Raw genomic sequence first — 21928 nt, 5'->3', positions numbered from 1 at the left:
TGTATAATTCATTTAATGTGTTGTTGAATATGATTAGCATGTATTTTGTTAAATTTTTTTGTGTCTAGGTTTGAAGGGAACCTTGGCTGTGTGGTGGGCCTGGCTACCATCACAGTGCTGAGTCATGGGTGCTGAGTCATGCTGAGCCATGGGTGCTGAGTCATGGGGCAAGGCCGAGGCGCATGCGCCTTGACAGCCTGACTGGGAAGCCCCTAAATTACCATATCCCTATATAACCCACCTTCCCCTCCTCTTCCCCAAAATGACCGGCAGATCGTGTATGAGCCTGCACGCCCTGGCTCTCCCGCCTCTGTCATTAAAGTCTCTTGTTTCTTCTGGCCAGTGTTCACATGAGTTTGTAGCGGGGTCCTCTTCGCCACTGCTGGTTTGTGGCTGCGGCAGTGTTTCCCAGAGCGAGGCAGAGAGTTGCCCCGACAACCCGTATCCATGCCCGCAGCATGAGGAAGGCCCTCTTCCCCTGTGGAACTGGTCCACGAGCCGCCTGGCCGCGCAGCTCCCCCGTGGTGCAGCCAACCGGCTGCCTTCATAGGTTCATTAGAGAAATTGGTCTATAAATTTCCTTTCTTGTGGTGTCTTTGTTTGGCTTTGGTACTAGGGTAATGTTGGCATCATAGAAGGAGTTAGACAATGTTCCTTCTGTTTTGATTTTTTGGAAGAGTTTCAGCAGGATTTGTGTTAGTTCTTTCCAGAATGTTTTGTAGAATTCACCTGTGAAGCCATCTTGCCCTGGGCTCTTCTTAGTTGGGAGGTTTTTAATGACTGATTCTATCTCTTTACTTGTGATTGGTTTGTTGAGATCATCAATTTCTTCTTTCATCAATATAGGCTGCTTATGTGTTTCTAGGAATTTGTCCATTTCCTCTGAATTGTCATTTTTGTTGGAATATAGTTTTTCAAAGTATCCTCTTATGATAGTCTTTATTTCTGTGGGGTCAGTGGTGATATCTCCTTTTCTGATTTCTTATTTTGTGTATTTGCATCTTCTCTCATTTTTTCTTTGTTAGTCTCCTAAAGGTTTGTCAATTTTATTGATCTTCTCAAAAAACCAGCTCTTGGTCTTGTTTATCTTTTCAAGTGCTTTCTTATTTTCTATTTCATTTAGTTCTCCTCTTATCTTTGTTATTTCCTTCCTTCTTCCTGTGGTATTACTTTGTTGTTTTTTTCCTAATTCCTCCAAATGTGCAGTTAGTTCTTCAATTTTTGCTCTTTCTTCATTTTTGATGGATGAATTTATGGCTATAAATTTCCCTCTCAGTACTGCTTTTGCTGCATCCCATAAATTTTGGTATGTTGTGTTTTCATTATCATTTGTTTCAAGGTAGTCATTGATTTCTTTTGAGATTTCCTCTTTGACCCACTGTTTTTCTAAGAGTGTGCTGTTTAATTTCCATATCTTGGTGTGAAATCTGGGACTCTGGCCCTTGCAGATTTCCAACTTCACTCCACTGTGGTCAGAGATATTATTTTGTATGATTTTGATCTTTCTGAATTCATTAAGCCTTTCTTTGTGGCCTAGCATATGGTCTATCTTGGAGAATGATCCATGTACACTTTAGAAAAATGTATATCCTGCTGTGTTTGGGTGTAATGATCTATATATGTCTATTAGATCCAGCTCCTCTAATATACTGTTCAAATATTTCATTTCTTTAGTGATTCTCTTTTGAGATGTTCTGTCCAGAGTTGATAGTGGTGTATTAAAATCCCCCACTGTACCTGTAGATGCATCTATTCTTTCACTTAGTTTTTCCAGCATTTGCCTCGCGTATTTAGAGGCGCCCTTGTTAGGAGCATAAATATATATGATTGTTCATTCTTTTTGACAGATTGTCCCTTTCACAAATATGTAGTATCCTTCTTTGTCTCTCACGAATGTTTCGCATTTAAAGTCTATTTTGTCTGATATTAATATAGCTACTCCTGCCTTTTTTTGGTTATTGTTTGCTTGTAAGATTGTTTTCCAACCATTCACTTTCTGCCTCCATGGATCTCTGGGTCTAAGATGTGTCTCTTGTAGACAGCATATAGATGGGTAATATTTCCTTATCCAATGTCCCAGTCTGAATCTTTTGATAGGTGAGTTTAATCCATTGACATTCAGTGTTATTACTTTCAAGGAATTATTTATGTTAGCCATATTTTGATTGGACTTGTGTTTGTCATATTTTGTTTGTTTGTTTTTCTTCTCTTTTTGTCTTTTTTGTTGCTCTTACACTCTCTTCCAACTCTGTCTGTTCTATTTTTTCCTTTTTTCCTGCAGAACTCCCTTTAGAATTTCTTGAAGGGGAGGTTTCTTGTTGGCATTCTCTTTCAATTTCTGTTTATTTGTGAATATTTTGAACTCTCCATCATTTTTGAATGCTAGTTTAGCTGGATAGAGTATTCTTGGTTGAAAATTTTTTTCTTTTAGTTTCTTGACTATATCATATCACTGCCTTCTTGCCTTCATGGTTTCAGATGAGAAATCAGCACTTAATCTTATGGAGCTTCCCTTATATGTGATGGTTTTCTTTTCTCTTGCTGCTTTTAGAATTTTCTCTTTGTCTTGAGCTTTGGATAATTTGAGAAGTATATGTTTTGGGGTGGGGTGTTCGGTTTTATGATGTTTGGGGTATGTTGTGCTTCTTGGATATGTACATCTTTCTCTTTCAGTAGATTTGGGAAGTTTTCAGCCATTATTTCCTGCAACACTCCTTCTGACCCCTTTCCCTTCTCTTCTCCTTCTGGGATGCCTATGATATGTATGTTTGTGCATTTTGCATTCTCATTCATGTCCCTAAGTCCTAGCTGGATTTTTTCTATCTTTTTATCGATCATTTCTACTATCTGTTTGATTTCTGATGTACTGTCTTCCACATCACTAATTCTCTCCTCTGCCTATTCTAATCTGCTGTTATTTGCTGCGAGTGTATTTTTGATTTCTTGAACTGTGGTGTTCATTCCCATCATATCTGTTATCTTTTTGCATATGTCTGTAATTTCCCTCCAAGTATTGTCTTTATATCGTTAACCTCTTCCTTTACTTCATTATTTTTTGTCTGTGATATATGTTCTGAGATCTTTAATTACTTGTGCAAAGTTCTGCTCCCCTTCCTGGTTTTTAGTTTGTTCATTGGATTCAGCCATGTTTTCCTGATTACTGGTTTGGTTTGTAGATTTTTGTTGCTGTCTGGTCATCATTTTATCTTGATGGGTTTAATCAGTTCCTTAGCTTCTTTGTCTAGTCTTGGGGATTAATTAGCTGTTGTTTTTGGATAAGTGTTATATCTTCTTTTTGTCACTTTGTTCTTCTTATTCTAATTTCTTATTGCTGGCTGAGTTCACTTTGAAGGAAAGTATTATGGCCAGGGAATGGCAATTGTGAAAGAAAGGAAAATGTGTAAGGTATTATTGGAAATAAATGGTAACAGAGCAACAATATGAGATCTGGGAGGATGGATATTAGATTCATGTAAGTTGTGTAGAGTTATAGCAGTAGGTAGAGTACCTATAATGAGGTAGTCGACTTCATATGGGAGGAATATGGTATGAATTAAAAAGCTAGTGTTTTTGTGAGAGAGGGAAAGAGAAAAGAAAGGCAATAGATTCAAGAGTGGATAAAGGACCAAAAACAAAACAAGGGTATTAGAAATTAAGAGTTAGACAATTTGGGGATCAAAGAAAGGGAGGTGGAATATAGGAGAGACCGTAGATGATGGAGGATATCAAGATGTGGGGGAAAGGGGATACTATAGGTAGCCAAAATCAATTCCCACAGAAATGAGGCAATGGAGGATGAGGAAACCCAGCAAATGTGAGGTGTTCCCTGCAGCACCTATTAATTATTGTATAATTAAGGTAAAAGAAAATAAGAAGAAAATGAGGGATAAGAGAGAAAAAAAAGAGAGAAGAAAGAAAGAAAGAAAAAGGGGGGTGGGTAAAGGGTGGGGAATAAGTAAGGAAAAGAAAAAAAAGATATAGAACATCCACAACAGGAACAACAAAAACCCCCCCTAATAACAAACAAACCAAAAAAAGCCCTTGGGGGATACAATGGGAGAAAAGACTAGGAGATAGTGCATGTTCACAATCAGGACAATAAAAAATATAAAATAAAATAAAAATAACAAAACAAAACAAATCAAAACAAACAAAAGAAAAAAGAAAAAACGCAAACGTTGAGGGCTAGGACATTCAGGGACCTCAGATGGACCTCAGGGTGTGGTGGATTCAGGGATCGAAAGTCTGTGATATTGCAGACTCAAGAGGTGTAGTCTCTGGGATGTGGGCCACCAAGGTTTAGGGGACACAGACCTGGCAACCTCAAATCTGGTTAACAGGGAGCCTGGGAGCACCGCAGTGCAACACAGCCTTCAGGGATCCCCACAGGTGGGTGCTAGCCCTATGGGGGAGGTCATATCCACAAACTCTGACCTATGTGTCAGAAACCCGCAATTCACCATCTCACTCAGGTCTCTTCTGTGGCTTTATCACCAATTCGACTTCAGGAAACCTCCCGCCCTGCAAGCCTCTGAAACAACCACCTGGGGGTTCCTCTACACTGCAGCTAATTTAATGATGCTGCAGATCAGTAGCGAGGCCCAGGGGGCAGGGCTCCAGCCGGAAGCGCCGATATCAGTGTCTGAAACCGAGATTCCCATGCTTCACAAAATATTCCACTAATCGGCTTCCAGATGTCTCCCACCCTGTCAGCCCCTGAAACAGCCTCCTGGTGACGTCTCTTTATTGCAAGCGACTTAAGGCCGCTGCAGATCGGCAGCCAGCCTTGGGGCGGGGCTCTAGCCGGAAGCGCTATTATTTGTGTCCGCAATCAAAAATTCTCCACTTCACCATAAAACTCCCATCTGTCTTCCCAAATCAGTCTGCAAAGGCCTCCTGCCCTGTTAGCCCCCCAATAGCCCACTCAGGGCTTATTAATTCCCCAGTACCACAGAGCCTCCAGGAATCACTGCTGCGGTTCTGGTGCCACGGCTCCGCCCACCCCAGGAGGGAGCGTGTCATGCGCAGCCCCCACCTCCATGTAATAGAGCCTCAATTTTATCTTATACACGAATTTTCTGTTATCTTCCCACCAAATCCATGTCCAGACACCTCCTGCCCTGCAAAATCCCGAAACAGCCTGGTCCCAAAGAATTTCCAACACTGCCCAGCCACTTCTTTGCAGGAGAGATTATCAGGTACACTCACTCAACCACCATCTTGCCACCCCCCCCCCCCACTCACACGCCCTTTATATGAAGCCACAAAGCAGGGAGATTGTGAACTGCTGTTTAGGGAAAGCCCACAGAAGAAAGTTATCACTGCTTTCAAACAAGCTCTGATGGAAGCACCGAGCCTCAGATTTCCAGATCTCAGTAAACTATTCAACCCATATGTTCATAATCACCAAAGCATCGCAGTAGGAGTACTCACTCAATACCTTAGTTCCTGGCAAAGACCTGTAGCTTATTTCTCCAAACAACTGGACACTGTAGCCCAGGGATGGCCCTCATGCCTGCAAGCTGTAGCCACTGCAGCAATGCTAACACTAGAAGCCATAAAATTAACTCATGGGCAGCTTATAATTGTTCAGGTTCTGCATGCAGTAATCCCAATGTTAGAAGCCAAAGGAACACACTGGCTTACTAACAGCTGCCTAGTTAAATATCAAACCCTATTGTGTGAAAATCCATCTGTCCAACTGGAACTTGTAAAAACCCTGAACCCTGCTACTAGGCTACCCATCAAGTTAGGAATTCCAACCCATAACTGCCTGGAAACATTGCAAGAAATGTATTTCAGCTGGCCGGGCCTCCAGGACCAGCCACTACCAAATCCCGACATGGAGTTCTTCGCGGATTGGATTAGCTTTATTCAGGGCAGTGATTGGCAAGCAGGATATGCTGTAGTAACATCTGAGACCATGGTAGAGACCCAGCACCTCCTGGATAACTCATCAGCACAAAAAGCCAAACTCGTTGCCCTCACCTGAGCCCTACAACTTGCGGAGCCTAGGTTAACATCTAGAGAGACTCCAAACATGCCTTCCTTACAATACTCATGCATGGAGCCTTATACAAACAAAAAGGACTCATTAACTCAGGAGGAAAGAGCATTAAATATGGCACATAGATTCTGGTACTACTAGCAGCAGTTTGAGAGCCTATGAAAGTACTTGTAATGTGCTGCATGGGACACCAGACAAGTCACAGACCCATCATCCAGGGAAATCAGAGGGCAGATGCTGACGCAAAAAGAGTGGCACAGGAAGGATCCCTATCTGAAAACCTGGTGACTGCTGTCATTCCTCAACCTCTTAATTCTCAGAAACTCCAGTATACACTGCCTGCTCTCATCCCACGGCCTCTCAATCACCAGGAATCGTAATATACTCAAACTGAGAGAGAGTGGATACTCTCCTAGAGTGGGACACAAGGAGCAAATGGGTGGTGGACATTGCTGGATCGCAGAATAGTTGTGCCACTAATATTAGCCACAATTGTAGTTCAAGACTACCACAAGAACACACACTTGGGAAAAACTTATCTTAAAGAAGTGTTAGGAAGATTCTTCTACATCCCAGGTCTAGCTGCTATCACCCTTGCCATATGCCAGTGGGGTGTGTCATGTGCAAAAAATAGCCCTCACCAGGGACCCACGGGAGCCTGAGGAGTCCAAAGAATTGGCAGTATGCCTCTCAAAGATCTAGTAGTTGATTTCACTGAAATGCCACTATCCAGAAGCTATAAATGTCTCCTAGTCTTTATTTGCACCTTTTCTGAATTGGTGGAAGCCTTCCCTACTTGAACAGAGAAAGCTGAAGAAGTAGCCAAAGTTCTCCTCAGGGAAATCATTCCTCGATAAGGGCTACCCCTCTCAGTTGGCTCCGACAATGGAGCCACCTTGATCTCTGAAATCACTCAAAAGATTGCCAAAGCACTGTGCATCTGATGAAGACTGCATACTGCTTACTGTCCTCAAAGCTCAGGGAAAGTAGAGTGAGTGAACCGTACAATAAAAACTTATATTACCAAGATTTGCCAAGAAACTGGGCTAACATGGGTGCAGGTACTCCCGAGTGCTTTCCTCCAAGTTTGGACTAGCCCAAGCTGAAAGCTGAGCTTAACCCCTTATGAAATCCTCTTTGGCAGGCCTTACCACTTAGTCTGAAATATAGAAGGGGATCTCAGAGAAAGAAGAAACTTATCAATAGCTCAGCAAATGATCAGCTTAAGAAAAACCCTACAAAACCTGCATCACTGGGTCCAAGAAAGGGCCCCCATTAGCTTAAGCAGCTCTGTACACCTGTACAAGCCAGGAGATGCCGTCTGGCTCAAAGCCTGGAAAGCAGCACCACTAACCCCTCTATGGTGAGGGCCCTATCTTGTCATTTAATCCACTGCCAGTGCATTTAAAGTAGCTGAAATCACCCTGTGGATACACCATAGCTGAGTCAAGCGAGCTGCCCCAGAGTCCTGGACCTATATTCCAGATACCCACAACTCAACCAAACTCATCTTGTGAAAGAACAAAACACCAAGCCCTGCTCCAGGCACACCCTGGAAGCTGACTGATCCATGCACAGCAGAAGATTGAGGATGGAACACCAAGCCCTGCTTCAGTCACACCCCGGAAGCTGACTGGTCCACGCATGGTCAAAGGTTAAGGATGGAACAATGAGCTCTGCTTGAATCACACCCCGGAAGCTGATTGATCTATGCACAGCTGAAGAATAGGAAACCGGTTTAATCCCAGTTACAATGTCCCTGATTCCAGGGACATTGTGTAAGCTGTGTTTTGAAGAAGTGCAAACGGGGGCCCATGTCGATACCACATTAATATATCATAGCCATTACACCTGCAAGGGCCATATAACCACCTGCCATTTTCAGGGAATCTCCTACAGTGTCTGTAACATACCTGGCCAAATAATGTGCTCTGATACCATGCCCCCAACAGTCTCCCATAAATGGGAAATAAGTGTGTTTAATCAAAATGGGAAGCTACTTAACTCTACCCCAGTCATTAGCTGGAACCACCGAGTGTTCCTCCTATTCTATGCATTTCAAGTTATAGACTCCAAGATACCATGGAACACCAAATGTTGAGGCTCAGCTGGGAGCAGAAATATACTCATAACAATAAGTATATGTGCGCTCCAGTAATGAAAAGTGCAGCCTGAGGGGGAGTTTCTTGTGCAAATACATAGGTGCATACTACTGCCCCTACTGGTCCTGTGTCACCTGGGCCACTTGGAGCACAACTAAACAGCCATCGGCACCAAAGGTATGGCCCCGTCTAACTGTCCATGTGGTCAATGTAACCCCTTAAACCTCACCATCCTTAACCCTGAATCCTGGCAGACTCAGGGAGTCCAAATGGGTCTCCGCATTGACGGTAGAGGAATTGACCCAGGGGCATACATCTGAGTTGGGTATCGGGAACATCCACTCAAAAGTAAAGCCCACTCTGTGTTCCACTCCTTCTATGAAGAAATGGAAAAGCCCTTTTCCATTCCACAAGTGGCAAAAAACCTCTTCATAAACCTGGCTGATGTAGTAGGGGCAGCCTTAAATGTCTCCTCATGCTAGGTATATGGAGGTACTAATATGGGAGACCAATGACCCTGGGAAACTAAAGAATACAAGTACAGCCAACCATATAATGAAACTGCCTCCCAGCTAACCCCGTGATAGTATGTGGCCCTTGCAAACTTCTATTATAGGAAAATATTGTGCTTCAAGAGCCTGCCTAAACTCCTCTATATCTGTTGGAATCCTAACATTACAGGGGGAAAATTCCAAAATTATACCACCAATACAACAGAGCCTTGGGGAACATGGAATGAATCTGACCTCATTCTTGTAAATCGTACTTTCCCCAAATTCATCACAGTGTGGAACTCCACAGCGAAGGGCCCCTTTACTGCCCCAAATGGTCTGTACTGGATTTGTGGAAAGGTTGCATCCCAAGAACTTCCCCAAACTGTTGTAGTACTTGTATGCTCGGTACAATAAAACCCTCCTTCTTCCTCATTCCCTTAGCAGATGGGAAAGAGCTAAGCCAGCGAGTATATCAAAACATAAGAGAAAAAAGGACTGTCATTACCTGGGGAGGTGAAGAATGGCCCCCTAGGCATATAATCCAATACTATGGGCCAGCAACTTGGGCAGAGGATGGCATGTGGGGTTATTGAACCCCTATGTGTATGCTAAACTGAATCATCCACTTACAAGCCGTGGTAGAAATAATAACTAATGAAACTGCCCATGCCCTAAACTTAGTAGCCCAACAGCAAACTAAACTCAGAAACCCTGTCTATCAAAACTGTCTCGCCCTAGACTATCTCCTGGCAGCTGAAGGGGGAGTTTGCGGAAAATTCAATCTCTAATTGCTGCCTTGAACTAGATGGTACTGGCAAGGTTATCGATGAAATTACAAGCAAAAGGGTAAAAAGTGCTCATGTTCCAGTGTGTGGAATGGTTGGAATGTATGTAATTCCTTTGGAAACTGGCAGTCAGTAGCAAAACAATTTTAAGCTTTTACTGGGAATAGTTGTCTTCCTCATAGGAGGATGCACCATACTGCCTTGCCTCCTCCCTTTCATCAAAAACAGAACACGCACCCTAATAAATGGTATAGTAAAAAGGCAGACAGCTGCCCATCTCACGGCTCTATATACATACCAGTCAGTCCAGAGAGACTCTGACAATAGTGATGCTAAAGCTTAATACCCTTAAGCATGCATCAAAGGTGGGAAATAATATGGCCTGTACATAAATTCAAACTTATTCTATATCCAAGTATGCCTAGAAAGCCATTTGAGAAGTATAAACTGTATAGGCTTTGGATACTCAGGGAGAATGCAAACCAAATGTATTAAAAGCTTACCTGGAATGTGGGGGATATGTGGTAATTCAAGCTTACCTGAAGGAAATAACCTAATACTCAGATAAAACACTTGAAGAAATTAACAAAAGTCATTTGCATATAAGCACCGTTTGACTCCCCCTCTTACATCCTACATATAAAAGGGACCCAAAAATTCTAGTTAAAGCTCAGTTTTTATCAGGACAAGAGTCTGTCCAGTCTGGCTAGTTGAAATAAATCTTCCTTCTCAGAATTCTCACATCCTGGCCTTCAATACCGTGTACACCTGACTTCTCTTTGCTACAATGATGGTATCTGTTCTCCTGAAATCTATCTTGTTGAGGTAACAACACAGAAAAAACGAAAGCAAGTGAATTTTGCACCTAGTTGGCCAACAGTTAATGAGTAATGATTATGAATATAAAAACTAGGTCATGTGCTGTGGGAAAGTCAAAGATAAGGCACAGCCACCTTCCTCTAAGGATTCTGTTGTATAAGACTGATGTGGGCTATGGGTGGAAAGCTCTTTGTCTCTTCAGAGATAACTAAGTTGTTTGACTTGTAAGTGTGAAACGGTAAGAAGCTGCAGTCCTGCTCTTAGGGCCCAGCAGGCTCCAGTCCCAGGAAATGTTTAACAAAGCAAGGGCTATAAACTTTAAGTATTTAAGGGAAATGCAAAAACCAAGGCTTATCTAAAATGTCTAGAGTCCTTGCTAAAAGCTTACCTAAGATGTGAAAGAGATATATGCTAATTAAAGCCTATTGAAAACTAAAACAAAAAGACCATTTAGCCTTTCCTCTCTGTATAAAAGACGTTTGAAAATCTTGTTCGGGGCTCGGGATTCAAACTGAAAGCTCCCGAGTCCGGCCAGCCGTCAATAAACCATTTTTCCTTCTCAAAATCATTGCTGAGTCCTGGCCTCTCTATACTCAAATAATTAAACTTCTCTTAAATTCCACAACAAGACCATACATAAATAATGATGGGTGCAGCATATAATGAGAGAAGAAAAGGTGCCAGAATAAAGTATTATGGAAGTTCAGAGGAGAAAAGAGTCTGAAGGGTGGGGATGACATGGGCAGGCTCCACGAAGATGCTGCACTGCTATCCTTTAGGATGGGGAGAGTTTTAATAGGTGATGATGGTGGGGGTGGGGTGGGAGGAGTTGGAGAATGGAAGATGGGAAAAATGAACGTTCCAGGTGAAGGGGAAAGAAACCACGTACAAAACAATATGTGATGTGAATGTGAAAAAGGCAGGAACCCAGGTAGATGCCCCCTAAAATCTCCTATCAACGTGAAGCCATAAATAGTATAAAGCAAGTGTCAAGTTTTAAAAGGAGAGAGTGAGACAAGGATAGCTCCTGGGAAGAGAGAAGCCTGAGCAGTCTGTGTAGAGAAGAATGTCCATGGATGAAGGGCAGGAGGTCAGGAGGTCAGAAGCGCTGACCTGGTTTCATGGCACATACCCCCTAAAAATCAGAATGACGGACAGAAACAGCTTCTTCAAGCAATAAATTGCAAAGAAGAACGAGAGAGGTGGAGGAGGTAGTCATAGATTGAAAGACTTAAAAGATATGCCAATCTATTGCAATGTGTGGGTTTGTTTGAATTCTGATTCCAACTGGCAAACTCTTAAAAAATATTTTGCCGTTTATGAGGCACTTGACTATTGAATATTTGAAAACGTTAAAAAGTTACCACAATTTTTTTAGGCGTTACTATGGTGGTTATGTTAAAAGGAGTTTTTACTTTTCGGATGTGCATTCTGAAATATTTATGGATTTAATGATGTCAGAGATTTGCGTCAAAATAATGCAGGCAGTGGGGGAGGCATAGATTGGCCGCTTGTGATCCTTGCTGCAGCTGGGTATTGAAGGTTCAATAAACCATTCTGCCTACCTTTGCATATATTTGAAATTTATAATAACAGAAAATGTAAAACAAAAAAAAAAACTATAAAAAAGAGGGTAGGCGGCGGTGACTGAAAGCCTGAGGCGGAAGCGCCACCCCGGGCGCTCCGAGGCCCCGCCCTGAGACACCGCCCCTTGCCCCAGGGCTGCTCTCCCGCCTGCCTGTCGGCGGAGGCCGCGCCTTCCCCTTCCCCCTCTGGAGCCCGCTCGCTGCCGTTTCTCAGTCGGCTGTCAGTTCCTCCTTCACACCCCAAGACTGCTCCGAGCCCCACAAAATAGCCCCCAGCCCCCGTCCCTCGGGCCGGGGCCGCCGCCTCCCCCGCCCCCTCGGGAGGCCGGTCGCTTCCGGTCGCGGGCTCGGAGCGCGTCGGCGTCGTCGTGGCGACGGCTGAGCGCGGCCGCCGCGGGGCAGATCCTTCGGCTGAACCCTCTCGGGTGGGAGCGGCCGGGTGCTGGCGCCGGGGCGGGCTGGGGGCAGGCGGAGCGCTGAGGCGGTCTGAGCCCCCGGCGGAGTCCAGCCTCGAGTCACCGGGTCGAGAGAGGCGGGCCGGCAGGGCTGCAGGAGGAGGGGTGGGGCGGCCCTGGGGTCTTCCCGTACTCCTAGCAGGGGGCGGTGCGGGGGCGCCGAGGGGAGCAGGCGTTTGGCCGGGGTGAGAGGGTCCAGCCCAGAGGATGGAGCGAGAGGACAGGCCCGCGGCTACAGGCTCTCCCTAGGGATGGGCCGCCAGAATGGGAGGTGTGGGGAAACGCGGAGCTCTGGAGCCTCCCTGGGGCTCCTGGCAGGGAAGGAGTGGGGTCCGGGAGGAGATGGGGAGGGAGTGTGGATTTAGAGGAGGGAAATGAGGTCGGGAGAGGCCTTGCTGGGGAACCGCCCATCTTGGCGGCTACTGGGAAGAGGGGGTGGAAGTGGGTGAAAGGAGGAACTCCTTCTTCCAGAAAGGCAGTGCCAAGCACCTCCTGTATATTCGCTGTATTTTGCATGATGGTATAGAAAAGTCTCGAAAATATCTTGGCCAGGGACTCCTTTAGTAATCTACAGCAATGGGCCTTCTAAAGAACACACATGAAGACCCACACGTGATTTTACATGAATTTTTGGGGGGCTTCCCAGAGCAGCCTTGCAGCCTGTGAAAAGGCCCCAAGGTACAAAGAAGTGTGGAATTTGTAAAGTGCTATCACAAGGCAGTCAATTGTTAAATGCCAACCGAATAGCAGAGGCAGTAGTTGCCAAAGAACTTGGAAGGATGTGGGGATAGGGTGGGCCTTATGAAGTAGGTGGAAGTTAAGATGAGAATGTTATGGGAAGGCAGATCTGGCAAAGGGTACAGCATGCAGCAGGGCCCATGGGGCTCCTAGGAAAGGCACTTGAGGCATGGAGGAGGGACAGGAACCTGGCTGGACTGTGGATTCGTCCACCCCGCAGTGCCCGCTGTTGGGAGAGGGGCCCAGGAAGGTGGCTCCTAAATGTTTAAAGTGTTCCTTGGTCCCATATAGCCACGAGACCGATTTGGAGAAATCCCAGAATGGAAGAGACCTGTTTACTTCTACATTTTCCAAACTTAATTGACTCTGAGATCCTTTCCTTTTCCCTCCATGGGCCCCCCTGACAGCTCAAGTAGCATCTCATCAAGGAGGACATTCTGGGGAAAGCTACTGAGGAGCATTAAGGGCTCTGGCAGGTTTGGAGCAATGGCAGGATATCTGGTTGTGACATATGATATAAGGAGACTAATGGGACACCTGTTTGTGGGAACCCAGAGCCCGGCAGCCAAGAGGGAGACAGGGGTCTTGAACCACAGTTAACCATGGCAGGGACAAGAGGTACCTTTGTCAAGGATTGAGGAGAAAAATGCACTTGGTTTCTCATGGATGATTATGCTGCTACTGTTTTCTCCCCAGAACATTTGGTTCAAAAAAGAAGGCACTGCTTTTCGTGGTAAAATGGCTGTGGTGAAACCCTCCAGCAGAGAACCAAAGAATGCCGAAGAATCATTTAACAAGGTATCATCCCTCCTTTTGAAGAACCTAGTGGAGGAGCCCAAGAAAAGAACAGAGGTACCTAATCACCTCCTAGAATCAAGTAAGTGACTAGAAAAAGATTTGCTCTCTAACTTCCATTTTGCCAGAGCATCCAAAGTCCAGAAAGCATAATAGAAGTTTTGCTGCTGATTCATCTATTTTTTAATAGGCCCATAATCGTTTTTATTATTAAGAACAATGGTCCTATTTAAATCAGGAATATTCTCTTTTTGTTTAATAGGTTTTTAAATATATACTTTTTATTTTTTAAAGATGCTTAGATTTACACAAATGTGACATAAAAATATGAGGGATTCCCATATGCCCCCCTCTCTACCCTCCCACATTTTCCACCATAACAACATCCTTCATTAGTGGGGTATGTTTGTTTGAGCCATCTTGGAGCATTGCCACTGCACTTGAATTATAGTTTACATTGTAGTTTACACTCTCCTGCACAATTTTGAAAGTTATGACAAGATATATAATGGCTTGTATCTGTCATTGCAGTGTCATTCAGAACACTTCCTAAGTCTGAAAAATGCCCCCATATTACACTTATTTTTCCCTCTTCCTCCCCTCAGAACCACTGTGACCACTGCTACCACACCAATGATAAAAGTTCTTCTATTGCTAGAATCACATTGTCCATAGTAGAATAACAGTATGTCTACTCTAGTCCATCGTTCATTCCTCAATCCTGAGGATTCGTTAAGAGGACTCTCTTAACCAATAAATTAAAAAAAAAATTGTGTTAAGACATGTAATATAATGTTTTGCATTTTAACCAATTTTAGATATTCAATTTGTTAGTGTTTAGTTACATTCACAATGTTGTGCTACTGTACTTACCATGCATTACCAAAACTGTTCTATCACCCCAATCAGAAATTTGGTACCCATTAAGCATTAACTCCCCATTCCCTACCCCTCACTCCTGCCCCTGGATTAACCTATCTATTTTTGTGGAGTAAATAAGCTATCAAGTTCTGTGGCTTCTACTTCCTCAAATGTCTTTCCTTCCCCTCCCCAGGGCCTGGAACTGCTGCACTGCTCTCTTCCCTGGCCACACTCTCCATGGTTCACTGATGTGGGCTATGGATAGGAGGCTCCCTGTCTCTTCAGAGATAACCTTAACCTAAACTGTCTGTCCTGACTTGTGGGTGTGGAACGGTAAGAGGCTGCAGTCCTGCCCTTGGTGACCATGGCAAGGACTCCAGTCCCAGGAAACAGTTTAACAATGCAAAGTCTATAAACTTTAAATATTCAGGGAAAATGCAAACCAAATGTGCTAAAAGCTTATCTAGAATGTCTGAAGTCCATGCTAAAAGCTTACCTAAGATGTGGAAGATATATGCTAATTCAAGCCTATTGAGAATGAAACAAAAGAACCATTTGGCCTTTCCTCTCTGTATGAAAGAGACTCAAAAATCTTGTTTGGGGCTCAGGTTTGAAACAGAAAGCTCCTGAGTCTGGCCTGCCATCAATAAATCATTTTTCCTTCTCAAAATCATTCCTGAGTCCTGGGCTTTCTATACGCAAATAATTGAACCTCTCTCAAATTCTACAACATTACCACACCCTTGCAGTCAGTTTCCTTTTTCAAATCCTGCGTGAATCTTAGCCCTGTGTGCTCTAGTACTCTTCCTTCACCTGGCCTCTGGACCCCTTTGCTGTCTGATCCCGCAGTGTCCCCTCACTGACTCTCCACTGGTCCCCAGCTCCAGCCACCTCATATTACTCCCTGCTCCTTCGAGTCCATGTGGATTTTATACTTTCTTGTTTTTTTCATGTGATCTCTTAGCCTGGGAAACCTGGTAAATCCTATAACTATGACGTGAAACACTGATCATTTTGCCTATGTTATTAAATCACACAGCAACCTTATGAGGTACGTTCTATTTCCATTTTACTGGTGGGAAAGCTGAAACCTAGAGAAGTCAACCGAATTCCCCAAGGGGTGGCAGTCAGCCCCAGGCCGGCGTTTGTCTTTCAGCTCTTTCCCATCAACCTTGATGGCCCCCATGCATTCTTCAGAGCCCATCTCAGTGTTGGAAACGTAATGTGTTGGTGTGGCTCTTCTGCCGCTTGTAGAACAAGTTAGTATACTTTACAATTTCCAGCCATTAGCAGGAAAAGACCAGTTTTAAATCTACTTTGTGGCCCTAAACCAACCAACCAACCAAGAATAAACAGGCATTCATCATGAAAAGAGTTCAGTGAACACTGGCAATTTCAGCACTTAGAAATTACTGAATAGTAACCTCAGAAATCTTTATTTCCCCTTACCTGCCATCCTTGCCCCATTCTAGCTCTTCAGTTTGTCCCAAACCTGATGACATTGACAGCTCACCTGGGGAACAGCAAAAGTACCCAGTTTCTCACCCACCTCTGATTGATACTAGAGTCATGATGGGGTAAGGAGCAGCATGAGGGTGTCTGTGACTCACATGATTTGGATGTAATCAAAGCTGGAAGGCTAGTGTTTGTGAGAAAGCAGACCCCACAATCATATTGCGGGAGGCAGTTTAGAATAGTGGTGGGAAATCAGATGGACCTGGGCTTGATTTTAACTATCAATCCTGGGCAAATGGGAAACGGACTTTGGCCCAGCGGTTAGGGCGTCCGTCTACCATATGGGAGGTCCGCGGTTCAAACCCCGGGCCTCCTTGACCCGTGTGGAGCTGGCCATGCGCAGTGCTGATGCGCGCAAGGAGTGCCGTGCCACGCAAGGGTGTCCCCCGCGTGGGGGAGCCCCACGCGCAAGGAGTGCGCCCGTGAGGAAAGCCGCCCAGCGTGAAAAGAAAGAGCAGCCTGCCCAGGAATGGCGCCGCCCACACTTCCCGTGCCGCTGACGACAACAGAAGCGGACAAAGAAACAAGACTCAGCGAGTAGACACCAAGAACAGACAACCAGGGGAGGGGGGGAAATTAAATAAATAAATAAATCTTTAAAAAAAAAAAAAAAAAAAAAAAAAATCCTGGGCAACTTAGTAAGGTCTCAGCTTCCTCCTCTGTAAACAGAAATAACACCTACCTCATGGGGTAGGAATGAAGGCTCTATGTAAATGGGGGCACAGCACCTCCTGGCACAAAGCACTTAAGGAAAGGAAACAATTCATTGTGTAATGGGCATGGCTCAGTTCCTGCCTAAATAAAGAGCTGGAAAAGTTATGGACCTGGCACAACTTTTGTGAGCTTAATTGTCACTGTGCTTTCAAAACTGAAAAAAAAAATTCTCAAAAAACTGAGAGTTTTCCTGACCAGCATGATAATTATTCAAAGGTTTAAGATGATTGTATATCAAATTGTAGTTCTATTCAGAGGAAGTCAAATAATAAAAATCCAAATACAAAGTAATGTAATGAAACACATGGTATTTGGGTACTTTGAACTGGGTAGTAATTTCTTAATGAATCATTAAGTGAGAAGGGCTGTGTTCTTTAAAGAGATGATATTTTATTACAAAGATTTGTATTAAATGTGTGAAGAGTAATTATCTCTTTTTTTGCACATTATTTTGACATAATGATGTGAATTTGTATTGTGATGCTAAACTCTTGGTGAGTGTTTAAAAATAGAGAAAGGCAGTGAGTTAACCTGGGACAGATTATTCATCTTGTTGACAGCTGTATCCTCTGCCTACAACTTTCATATGCTTAAAATGTCCCAAATTAAAAAGAGCCCATGTTCATAGGGTCTTCTTTAATTTAATATTTTCTCTTGTGTCTCATGTACTTATTCCATTGTTTTTATAGAGGTTTACACAAAACTTCTGAATAATAAGGTCATACAGGCAAAACCTGGCATATTGCATTTTGGAGGCTATCAAATAGAAAAACAACACCAACAGATTCTGGTAGGTAGTTTTTAATTGGGATGATTAATCATAATAATGAAACAATGTGGATGTTCTGCATTTATATGACTGGCTCATCTAAGAGAAGGCATAATCATCAGAAATGTGGGTATGAGATTTTTCTGTGGTGAGAAATTTTAAAATTTTATCAGTATGCATGGACAGGTGCTTTCCCTTGCTTCCCCTTCCACAAGCCTCCTGCCATCACTATTTCAAAACAGGTGTCATTACTGAGTGAGTGACTCTTGGGGGCCAGCTATTGTGCTTTGTGTTTTAGGTCATTTAATTGTGTCCTTGTAATAACTCTGTAGAGGTTGCATTGTTATCCCCATGCAAAAAGGTTAATTTATTGAGATGCCAAAAGGTTAATTTGTTTGAGTACACACAGCTACTAAGTGATGAGACACAATTCGACCTTTGGGCTGCCTTCCTCCAAGTGCCCTTCAGCCCCAAGGAAAATGGTGTCTCTTTCCCAAGAGGTTCCAGAGGCTTCCATTTAGCTTGGCTTGGGTCAGTTGCCCTTGCCTCAGTCCTAGACAGAGCGATGCTGCCCTCTACCTGGCTGGGTCTGGCTGGTGGGGCTCACCTCCACTGAACAGGCTCTAGGAGGGAAAGATCAAAGGTTGGACTGCAACCTCTAGCCTCTAGCGCCTGCAGTCCACCACAGAGTTACACTGAAGTCTGTCCTTGGGCCCTCTTCATTAACCTGGATTCCAGCCTGAACGTGACTACAGAGTCCCACACCCCATGCAGAAATGGACCTAAATATTTAAGCCTTCCAACTTCAGTGACCTCCCCCAATATTTCCTCAACTCACACTGGGCCATTGCAGAGAGTCTCCACACTGGGTCCTAAATCTGAGCCAAACTGAGCTCTGCGCATGTGTTGGAGTTGGGTAGAGGTGGACTGTCATCACCTGGGCCTTCTCAGCCCCTCGCTCTGAATATGCTGTTACCCCTCTAGTTCTGTCCCAGCCACCTCAAGAGTCTCTACCTTTAGATGTCGTGATTAGGCTCATTTTAAGAAAGAATCCCAATTATTGTATTGAACTGTTCTGAGAGTAGAGAATCGATGGTAGTAGCGGACAGATGGTGCAGCCCTCAGGAAGGGAAGTGAGGTCTCTTTCTGGTGATCTGCCATTAAAAGAGGAGAACAGCTTCTATGAGTCTCTTACATTTTGAGGGTGACAGAAGACAGTAGATCAGGAGAGAAACCTGCTAGAGGTCAAGCATTTCCTCTCAGGAAAAGAGTTAGATTATTAAGTTGTGAGTAAAAACTTTACTCATCATCAACTCCAAGAACTCATTTCTTGGAACACAGCAATCAAAATCCAATGTTAATCGTTCATTTCAGAGCCTACTTTTCCAAGTTATTAGGTTTGGTATGTCTTGGTTATGATGAGATAGACCCAAAATCATTCTCTATAATTGTTCACTATGTTATAGATGAGTGATATTGACCAGACTTAGACTTTGAATAAAGTTCCAATTGAGAGCTTTATTAGCCGCGCGGCTACTGTCTCATCCTATGCAGAGGAGAGAGCAGCCCCCAGTTTCAGGGAAGAGGTGTTTTTATAGCCTTCTAGGAGGGGGAGGGGGTTTACTAGTAAGCGAGTGAGCGAGCAAGCAGGCACAGAAGCAGAACACTGCGGTTAGCTGAAGGTAGCGTATCTATCTTTTTCTTTTTAAAAGCCCTTTTTTCGTGAACAGCCCCATGTTATTTATTGACACTTTTCTTGGAAGCAGCCCTAAGGCCTCAGTTATTTATTGGCACTCTTCTTGAGTACAGCCCTAACTTGTTTACACTTTTTTACGAGCGGCTCTAAGTTATTTATTTATCTGAAGGCACTTGCAATTCTAATTTCCTAATGTAGTTCTATTTCTATTTTCCCAATGTGGCCTTCCCTTACAAATGTTTTTAAACCAAAAGCTAAAGTAAAATTTTATTACTTGTTTATTCATTCCTTTTTTACAACTTTATTGAAAGATAATTCACATACTATCCAATTGACTCATTTAAAGTGTACAATTCAATGCTTTTTAATATATTCTCAGAGTTATGCAACCATCACCACAATCCAAGTTTAGAACTTTTTCAGCATCCATTAGTAATTGCTCCATTAGCAATCAAGCTTCCTTTCACTCCAGTCCTTCTCCCATCCATCCCCAGGGAAACACCAGTCTACTTGCATATTCTGGATTCATATAAATGGAATCATACAGTATGTGGTTCTTTTTGACTAACCTCTTTCACTGCGCTTAAATGTTTTCAAGGTTATTCCATGTTTTATCAGTACATCATTCCTTTTTATGACTGAACAATGTCCCATTGGATGGATATACCATGTTTTATCCTTTTGTTAGTTGATGGGCATTTTAGTTGTTTCTACTTTTTACTTATTGTGAATAATGCTGCTGTGAACATCACTGTACATGTTTCTGGGTAGACGGATGTTTTCATTTCTCTTGGGTATATGCGTAGGTGTAGAATTGCTGAGCCATGTGGTAACTCTGTGTTTAACATGTTTAAGAACTGCCAAACTGTTTTCCAAAGTGGCTGCACCATTTTCCATTCCCACCAGCAATGTATGAGAGTTCTAATTTCTTCATATCCTTGCTAATGCTTGTACTTGTCCATCTTTTTTTCTTATAGCCAGTCCAGTAGATGTGGAGTGGTTTCTCATAATCTCTTTGGAGAAATGTTTATTCAGTTCCTTTGCCTATTTTTAAATTGGGTTATTTGTTTTTTTATTGTTGGTTTGTAAGAGTTCTTTGTATATTCTGGATATAACTCCCTTATCAGTTATATGATCTGCAAATATTTTCTCTCATTCTGTGGTTTGTCTTTTCATTCTGTGGATGGTGTCCTTTAATGCACAAGAGTTTTAAAAATTTTAATGATGTCTGTTTTTCATTACCTGTGCTTTTGATTCCATATCTGAGAATCCATTGCCAAATCCAAGGTAAAGAAGATTTTCTCCTAAGTTAGTTTCCTAGAGTTTTATAGTTTTAGGTGTAATATTAAGTCTTTGATTCATCTTAAATTATTTATGTGTATTGTGTAAGGTGGAAGGGTAGGAGTGCAGCTACATTCTTGTGCATGTAGATAACCAGTTGTGTCAGTACCATTTGTTGAAAAGACGGTTCTTTTCCCGTTGACTGTGGTGTGTTTGGAAAAATGCTAAACTATGTGTTTGGAGTTGAAGGTTCGCAAATGCTGTGCACTCCAGATAGAGAATAGACTCTTCACAGAGGTGGCAGAAGGCAGGTTGCAAAGCAGGAGTGAGAGAGCGTCAGCCTGCCTGGAGAAATCCCTGTTAATCTTGAGTAAAAGCTGGTAGACCCATGCCTACTGTGTGTTAATGATTTGGGTAGGGGAATATGAAAAAATGGAGGGGTGGGTTTTCTGTTAGCATTGAAATGGGAGCCCACAGGGCAGAAGCCAGGAGGCCAGTTCCCAGGGGAAGGGAGATCTTAGTGGGCTTGGGACTTGTACTGAGCCTAGAATGGGAAGAGTATGTGGGAGTTTAGTCAAGTTTACCTTGCCGGAAGGGGTGGAAGACCCCAGCTAGCAACTGGATTACATAGGTTTTATGCTTTCAAAAAAACTTTTAAAATAAAGTTTTCATTTTAGTTACTTTCAGATATGCAATTCCAGTATTAATTACATTCACAGCGTTGTGTTACCATCACGACCATCCATTACCAAACTTCTCCATCACCCCAAACAGAAACTCTGCACCCATTAAGCATTAATTCCCCTTTCTCTCCCCATTCCCATCAAATAAACTTTTAAGTTAACTTAAAAGACATTTTCTATATGCGTCCCTCTTGATTTCAAGGTTATTTTTTTCATTGACTTGTAATTTTTTTGCAGGAATACCATTTATTTTCTCCCTGAAAGGATACTATTTTTTAACAATTTAAAAATAAAACTGACTCATCGATAAAGTGTAAAAGGAAAGACACGAAATGTAGTTTGTGTGCTGAGGTATATTGAGCTATGAGGTCACAGTATGTGGTAGAAAGGGCTATAGACCAGGGCCAGACCAGAGTTCTAGATCTGGGTCTCGCCACTTAATATACCATGTGATGCTGAGCAAGTGAACAAGTCACTGGGACTTCACAAAATAAGGGGTTGGGCTTATTGATTCTTCAGTCCTTTTAGGTCTAGGCAGTGTGGTCTTTGATAGGACAGAGCACATGGGTTACTGTAGCAAGCAGTGAGGGTTGGGAACCAAAATTTCAGCACCAAAAAGTAATAGAAT

At 43.2% G+C, this 21928-nt stretch overlaps 1 protein-coding gene across 11 annotated transcripts in view; it reads left to right on the top strand.

Moving 5' to 3' along the window:
• The first annotated feature begins 11935 nt into the window (after positions 1-11935).
• LOC101430044 (cilia- and flagella-associated protein 221-like) overlaps positions 11936-21928 on the top strand; it is a 95970-nt gene continuing 85977 nt past the window's right edge. For 2 of the 11 annotated variants that reach the window (XR_009186637.2, XR_009186638.2), the window contains exons 1-2: positions 12392-13863; positions 17561-17661. Coding sequence is in view for 6 of the 11 variants with exons in the window: in XM_058301141.2 (XP_058157124.1) it covers positions 13653-13863; positions 17561-17661 (312 nt within the window). In the remaining 5 variants the exon portion in view is untranslated. The other 9 variants (XM_058301140.2, XM_058301134.2, XM_071216492.1 and 6 more) reach the window with 8 other exon arrangements.

This window comes from Dasypus novemcinctus, chromosome 7 (genome assembly GCF_030445035.2).
Source record: "Dasypus novemcinctus isolate mDasNov1 chromosome 7, mDasNov1.1.hap2, whole genome shotgun sequence".
NCBI lineage: Eukaryota > Metazoa > Chordata > Mammalia > Cingulata > Dasypodidae > Dasypus > Dasypus novemcinctus.
Note: the sequence above shows the minus strand (reverse complement) of the source record. Positions and strands in the feature narration are given on the sequence as shown.